At 48.5% G+C, this 7,211-nt stretch overlaps 2 protein-coding genes and 1 pseudogene across 3 annotated transcripts; all 3 read right to left on the bottom strand.

Moving 5' to 3' along the window:
- Positions 1-818: 818 nt before the first annotated feature.
- Positions 819-1,778, bottom strand: TEOVI_000727100 (RNA-binding protein 33 (RNA-binding motif protein 33); the record flags this gene model as incomplete). Its single annotated transcript, XM_067223918.1, has 1 exon — positions 819-1,778. The coding sequence occupies one exon, from the start codon at positions 1,776-1,778 to the stop codon at positions 819-821; it is 960 nt and encodes a 319-aa protein (XP_067080019.1).
- A 1,460-nt stretch (positions 1,779-3,238) lies between these two features.
- TEOVI_000727000:pseudogene lies at positions 3,239-4,012 on the bottom strand (annotated as a pseudogene). The gene has a single exon. A coding segment is annotated over exon 1 (774 nt).
- Positions 4,013-4,766: 754 nt separating this feature from the next.
- On the bottom strand, positions 4,767-6,239 carry TEOVI_000726900 (chaperone protein DNAj, putative; the record flags this gene model as incomplete). The annotated part of the gene is made up of 1 exon (XM_067223917.1): positions 4,767-6,239. The coding sequence occupies one exon, from the start codon at positions 6,237-6,239 to the stop codon at positions 4,767-4,769; it is 1,473 nt and encodes a 490-aa protein (XP_067080018.1).
- Positions 6,240-7,211: the final 972 nt, after the last annotated feature.

Below are 7,211 nucleotides of genomic sequence, written 5' to 3'. Positions count from 1 at the left end.
GAAAGAATGAAAGAATGAAAGAAAGAGAAAAAGAGAGGCGACGGGGGTGGGGCGTACCAATGAGCTGAAAAGATTTTGAAAAAAAAAAGGGGGAAGGGAATCCGGAGGAGGAGACGGGGACGGGGACAACAAAACATCAAAGAGTAAAACTTAGTTTTTTTCCCCCTTTCTGAAGGTCAAAAATAAAAAGCATTATGGAGGAGAAACATTTTTTTTAAATGCCTAAAACTTATGGGAGGGTAAAGAAGGAACCAGAAACTAAAGAAAAATGGGGCATTCTGCTTTTTCTGAGTTAACAAAGATCGCCCCAAAGAAAAATCATAAAAAAGTCTTTTTTTTTCTTATTATTCGCCTTAAAGGTGGGTGTGCAAGCGTAGACACACTGGCCAAACGTGGCGCAGGCACATCGTTGCGTCAACACACATTTTTTTTTTGGTGGCAATAAGAACTCGCAGGCATTTCAATAGTAAAAAAAAAAAAAAATAGAGACACGCGCATAGTTTCGAAAGAAAAGAACTTATTCCCTCCATCCACTCCCCCTCCCCCTCTTCTTCTTCTTCTCTTCTACCGCTCACTTAACGCCAGACTTCCTCCCTTCGTTTTACGCCTTAAGATCCATTCCACCCACATCCCCATAATAATCCATTTGTCCATTCAAATGGTAGAAATGGCAGCCATCCAGGAACTTAGAAAATGCCCTCATGTCGGCTTACTCACCAATAACGAACAAGAGATAGTTTGAAATGAAATGGACAGTGACCACAGATGAATCTTAACCATCAACTTTGTCATCCACTTTACCTACAGACCGATTGGAACTATGAATTGTGACGCATCACGGAATCATAGTTTGGAGGTGCCGGTTGTGGTAACGGTGGAGGTATTGAGTGGTGACTACCGCTGCTTTTGGGATGTCTTCCCCCCCCTCCTCCTCCTCCTGATCTCACTGGTTGGCTGCGAGAATGTTGGGGCACCATCACCGCACCTCCTGGAAGGCCCTGAGGGATTGGAACAGAGTGAGGCGCAGGCCCCACCTGAGCAATGGATGGTGAAGGAATAATACTAAGGCCACCAACACGGCTCTGGTCCAGTTTGGCGCAAAACGTACGAGGGTCATTCGAAAACTCAGGAGGGCATAACGACAAGGGAATACACAAATACGTCTCACTCGCGGATGCTGCTGGTGCGTCTCTGCTGGGTGCTGGAGCTGCTAACTCAAATGTAGTTGCCTGAATCTGAGGAGGTTGTACAAATGCCTCGGACGGCAATGGCGGGAGACGCGAAGCAACCGCTCCAAAAGCGGGAAGGCGTGAACCTTCCACGTGGCGGTCGTAAAGACGCGGGCGACGGACACCGTCACGTGGATCACCAGTGGACAAAGAGGAGTTTCTCGAAGAAACAGAAGATGAATCAGAAAGCGAGCGCTCGCGGCGACGGCCGGGGATGGAAGAGCCACCACCTGGGACCCTTCTGACTCTGTCTGTCCTAACATTTGCCAACGCCGGCTCTACAGTGAGTTTAACACCCTTCAGATAGTGAGGCTCTGGCCGTTGGACACCGGTCGGTGGTGAGTTGAATACCACCCATCCGAAACCGCGAGAGTTTCCACTGGGATCTCGCTTTAGAATGAAGGTCATCACATCACCAAAGTTAGAGAAGTATTCCTCCACATCCTGAGGGGTTATTTGTCTGTGAAGTCCACCAATGAAAAAACGAGTACATTTTTCGGCGCTGATGGCCTCCTCCTCGGGTGGAACAGTTGGATCACCCGTGCTCATCCTCTTCTGCGTCTTCTGGCTACAAATAAATGGGAAGATCTGTTACTTGCTTCCTCCTCACTAGCGATCCGTTCCGTGTGCTTTGTTCTACTCACCTGAACACTACCACTTCAGCAACTGGTATGTTGTTATAGTGTGTGTGACGCGGCTCTCGAGGGATATTTAGGGCGAATCGCTGGCGACTTGCGGGAGTTCTCTCACTTTCCGTGTCCTATATTTTATATTTAGCTTTTTGTCGTTGAAGTTGTTGTTGCACACGAACACAACCGTGAGGAAACCGACAGCACCTTAAAAACACCCAACCTGAGGTTCTTTTTTCGTTGTATTTCCTGCGTGATGCCGGTAAGTTTGTTCTGACCTTCTCCAATGCGCAATGCTTTTTCTTCCTTGAAGTTACGTAGCCAACACGTAAAGATATTTTTCTTGACTTCAATCGCGTCCTCACTTCCTTCGTTGTTTCTTTTGCTTGAAACTGCCGCAATGGGTGAAAATAGAAGAGAATTTGCGTTGTGTGTCAGTGAGTTCCTCCAAAAGCAGTTTGGCGATTACTGCACTGTTGTAAAGATGTAAAAGAGGGCTTGACGACAAAGAAGACAGTCACAAAAACACGACTGTTCACCTAAAACAATATTAAAATAGATAAATAAAAACATATGTGAATATATGTACGTGTACGAAAGGGGGATGTTAGAGAGAAGGGGGCTCCTCAGCCGACTGCCCATTAGGTTTCAACAGCAACTTCACATAATAAAACGGGAAATGAGTGACAAGATTTTTTTTAAATGAAAAAAAGTCAAATACAGAAGAAGTCAAAATAAAAGGCATAGCTTGCGGAACCTCCAAAAGCACACCGTTGTGCCTGCCACAATAAGCGATAAGGGACAAAAAAAAACATGTACGCAAGTTGCACCAAGACAACACACCACAGACTCTAAACACTGAAGCTGAAGCATGCTCGAAATGGCTCTGTTAGCGTACATAAAGGCAGTATGGCAGGCATCGCTGCCCGTCCTGAGAGACACTTCCGCACGGCTACAGCGGGCCTTGTCTGTTACTGATTACGCTCACTTTTTCCCCCTCTATGAAAGTGCTCTGTTACTTTTTTTTTTCTTCCTCCCACACACATTCTCTCCCTCCTGGCGGGTGGATCACCCACTTTTCAGCCCAAGTCACCTCGAACCCCGAAAGCCGCCCTGCGAGGAAACAGGGGAAAAGGTTTGAAAATGGCGGAGGTGTCGAGATAAACTGGGGCGCAACACCTCTGCCCAGTGAAGTCGTACGACTACATGGGAGACGGAACGGGAGGGAGGCCAAGCAAGAAGAATAATCCGCCAACGGTAACCCTGTCTGTGGTTCGAGGGTGCGCAGCAGCAGAAAAAGAATAAATCAACCAATCGATACAACCATGAGAGAAGCAAATGGATAACTCACACACCAAAAAGAAAACAATAGACGCCGTCCTACCGTCTCCCACGGTTTGGTTGCTGTGAGTTAACACACGACCGTATCTTCTCATCTTCCTCCATCATCTCTAAAGCTATAGCACGCCCAGCGCTTACGTCACCGCTGGTAAAACTGAAAGCAGTGCCACTGCCGAACTGGACCTTAGCCTCTGAAAAACTACCACAATCACTTCCCTCTGCATCTGCCTCCTCCTCAAAACTGTGGTCGCACTTCCCATTCGAGGCACCACCAGCGTAACTACTGCCATTGGGTTGAATGTCCCTCACTCCCGTGTGGAATCGCTTCATAGCAATAGGATGACAAAACAAAACACCCATCGCAGATGAATTTAAGTGGTGTTCTCGCGCCCTTTCACTCGCTCGTTTCTTTAGGGGTCGTCGCTCACACACGTATCGGCGTGCCCACATTTCGTCTGTCTCATCATTACTGTCCTCCGGATTAGACACCACAGGTGACACGGTTAGGCTGCGGCATGGGCCCCATCCCACATCCAAGAAAAAATCTTCCTCCATTGCATCTATCTTTAGTCGGCCACAACATTCAGCAGGAGTTTCATCCGCAGCACCCGAGAAATCAGCATCGTTGGAAATCATGGGAGAACCCGCTGTGAAATTCTTTGAAGCGGCAGTAACTACTCTTGTTGGTGACGCTATCTGTTGCCCCACCCAACTGATTCTATCTTTAATCGTATCAAAAGCTGGAGACCGGCATGACATCGACCAGGAAGGCCGTTTCATCGCACTTTCACCCTGCAACTGTCGTTGCCTCATATAAATCACGAGACAATACTACACAAGAAAACGCAAGATTGGTGACAGCACCTTTCCGCTACGTCAGCAATCCCCCTCCTGCACCACGCGAGCCCTCAGCAGGTCGTTTAGAACCCCTCAGAAGAGATAGCCACAAGGTACTGAAAAATGGGTGAAGGGCTCACCCACAACAGTCAAAGAGAGAAGAAAAGGGAAAATATGTGCAACAAGGGTGCTGACGCCTCATTTCAAAAAATGAAGGGAAACCAAAGAAAATAGTGCTGCTAATAAAGAAAAAGTGTAGAATGGAGGAGAAAGCGGGAAACCCCTTGGCTTGAATGCATTGCCACTTGTACAAACCGTTGCGGTCGATCATTTAGATGAAAGTTCGGTTACCTAAGTGCACCGCACATTTATTCCGGTTATTGGAACAGACGACAGGAAAATAGAAAAAAAATGGTCTGAGAAGAATGATGCAGTAATGGCAAGGAGGTTGGTATGAAAAGCACTGCCGCGGCGCGAAAACAAAAAAAATTGAAGTAATTTAAAAACAGAAAAGGCAAAAGAAGTAACTTCCCATCACAACAACGCGATTACCATGATGCTGCTCTTAGCAACTAAAAAGAGAGAGTGTGTGAGTAACGGACGCTACCTCATAAATGCAACATTCAGACACCATCTATATGTGATTCTTCCTGGATACGGGCCTCCATTGCACCCGCAGCGACACACTTCACTTGCTTCTATTGGATGTCACATACACACAAACAAGTTGTTACAACACCCGGTTCTCAGCTTGTCCGCCGTCGTGTATACCATTAAGAATGGTCCTTATGGCCCGAACAGCATTGAGCTCGTCACTTACAACACTCTGGGGATTCACAGCAGCTCCCTCCGCGAGGCTCTGAATAGCATCACTCCACGCGCGGCCTCTCTGCATATTAGTCAGCTGCCGCAGTTGTTCCTCCCTCCGGCTCGGCTCAAAGAAGACAACCCCTGGCGGATGGTGCGCCCGGACGACTAGCCGCCCTTTTTCCTCAGGGATGAAGGGCCAGCCCCTTGCTATCGTATTGTTCTCAATACGCTGGCGTCGTGCTCGCTCCAGAGCACGCAGCTCCCGTTCCTTGGAAGTGGTGACAACGTTGTAATCGGTGCCGCTTTGGCCGCCGAAACCCCTCGCAAGCGAGTACCGCTGAGCATCAAGACGCTCGGCAGCGGCGGCCTCGCGACTGGACTGAATTCGGTCGTTCATTTCTTGGCGCAGTCGCTGCAACTCCGCAAGACGTTCGTGCCGCGCGAAACTCTCCGCCATCTTCCACCCATCGTCATGCATCCAATCACGATACCGCCTGTACGCCAGAAGGAAAAGTACACATATGCCGAGGTAAGCTACAATGGCACGAAGAAGAATGGAACTCATCGGCATGTTCCATGCCCGTCGTACCTGGGCGTGCATCGAAAAGGGGTTCGAGGTCGAGAAGGGATTATCTGTGAAGCTACGGTCACTTTGCTTGTACGTATAGAAGCCTCGCCGGGGGTTAGCGGTCTGCTTGAAATAGTCTGCGTTCGAAGCGCCGCGATAGTCGTAACTGGTGCCTGCATCGTGCGAACCCTGCGCGGCGTACCGACCAGAGGTATCGTAAGAAGGAGTTCCATTACCACTGCTACCTGCGCGGCTACTGTAGTGGTAACTACCGCCTCGATAAGTCGCTTGCTGAGCCTTGAATTGCTCCCGCTCTAGCTTGGAAAGATCCTTTAACCGATTATATGCCACGGTTATGCGGCTCATTGCGGCCGCATCACCACCGGCGTCAGGGTGGTGCTTCTGGACGAGGCCACGGTAAATCTTCTTCAAATGTTTTGGGTCACTATCCACATCAACCCCTAGCACGGAGCATGCATCCCTCACTTCGTCATATGTCGGGGCACGTTGCCCAGCCGATGCAAAACGACGCGCGGTCACCTGCGGCCATGCAGGCGGCAGAGTTGCGAAGCGAATGCCGGTTCGAGCCGTCAAGCCTGAGCGGAGGAGCGCGGCAGAAGTCATTAGTGGCGTGCTGCGAGCATATGCACGTGGACGTGACACTAAAGTCTCAACATATCCAAATGGCGACTCGGTGTCGCTTCGACTGCGCTGTGGAGAGCACGAAGGCCTCCTCCACAAGATATGCGCTACCCTCCGACACATAGTTACATGACTCATAAGAAAATGTGGCGAATAGACGCCAGCCCACTTGCCATAACTCATTTTCGTTGCGTTTCTTCTAACAGCTCCCACTATCCTCAATTCCTTTTCCTTTTTCTCTTTTTCCTCCTTTTCCCACGTCTCTTTCTCCCTACTCTTGCTCTCAACCCTTACTTGCAACTCGATAATCGTGGCGTATCTTCCTACACCGAATCACTGTACCTGTCGCACACGATGGAAAACAGAGGAAGGAGGGGGGAAATGGAAAATGAGGATAATAGCAACAATAACAACGGTGATAATGATACAAGTGCTACACAGCACTCTTCACTGTAGTTTACACCTTGCACCACACACGAATATATCCAACTGTGCCAGGACTCCTGGGAAGAAAGGGAGTTGGTAGTGAAGAGTAACTTCAAATCCCCTTCCGTAACCGGAAAGGTTACGAAAAAGGAATAAAACAAATGGATTAAAAGGAAGCAAGCAACATATAACCAACCATGAATAAATATGATGAATGCCCACACTCCGAGCCGTTCCCCCCACCACACCGGGTATGTGCCACTACCTCACTTGTCCCCATTTCCGACACAACTCCTAGTGAGTCTGCGGAAACAATAAAATAAAAAGCGGCCAAACACCCCGCTTTACGGGTCGATATGCTTCGGATAATGCACACCGCACTGCGCACATGATATTGTTCACGGTGAGGTAACCAAAAACCGGGAAAATATAGTGGAAATAAAAAGAGGCTAAAAGTGAGGAATGGACGAAAAAGGGATCAAAAATGGAGGGTAGGCGCTTAACCGCCCGTCAGATCCGTCAGCAACAGCGATACTTCAAATACAGATAATTAAAAAAACATATCGCCTCTGAGACTAACATTTAAAAATAAAAACAGAACTACAACTGCACGCGTTTTTTTTCCTTTTTTTTCTTGAAAGGAGAGTGATAGAAGAATGGAAGGGGGGAAACCACTCATAAGACCGTTGTGAACGCAGCCCGTGTCGGCCGGTTCACGCTTGGATGGAA

The sequence above is a fragment of the Trypanosoma equiperdum genome (genome assembly GCF_001457755.1).
Source record: "Trypanosoma equiperdum strain OVI genome assembly, contig: ctg_2000, whole genome shotgun sequence".
NCBI lineage: Eukaryota > Euglenozoa > Kinetoplastea > Trypanosomatida > Trypanosomatidae > Trypanosoma > Trypanosoma equiperdum.
The sequence above is the reverse complement of the archived record's forward strand: the minus strand, read 5'-3'. Positions and strand labels throughout refer to the sequence as shown.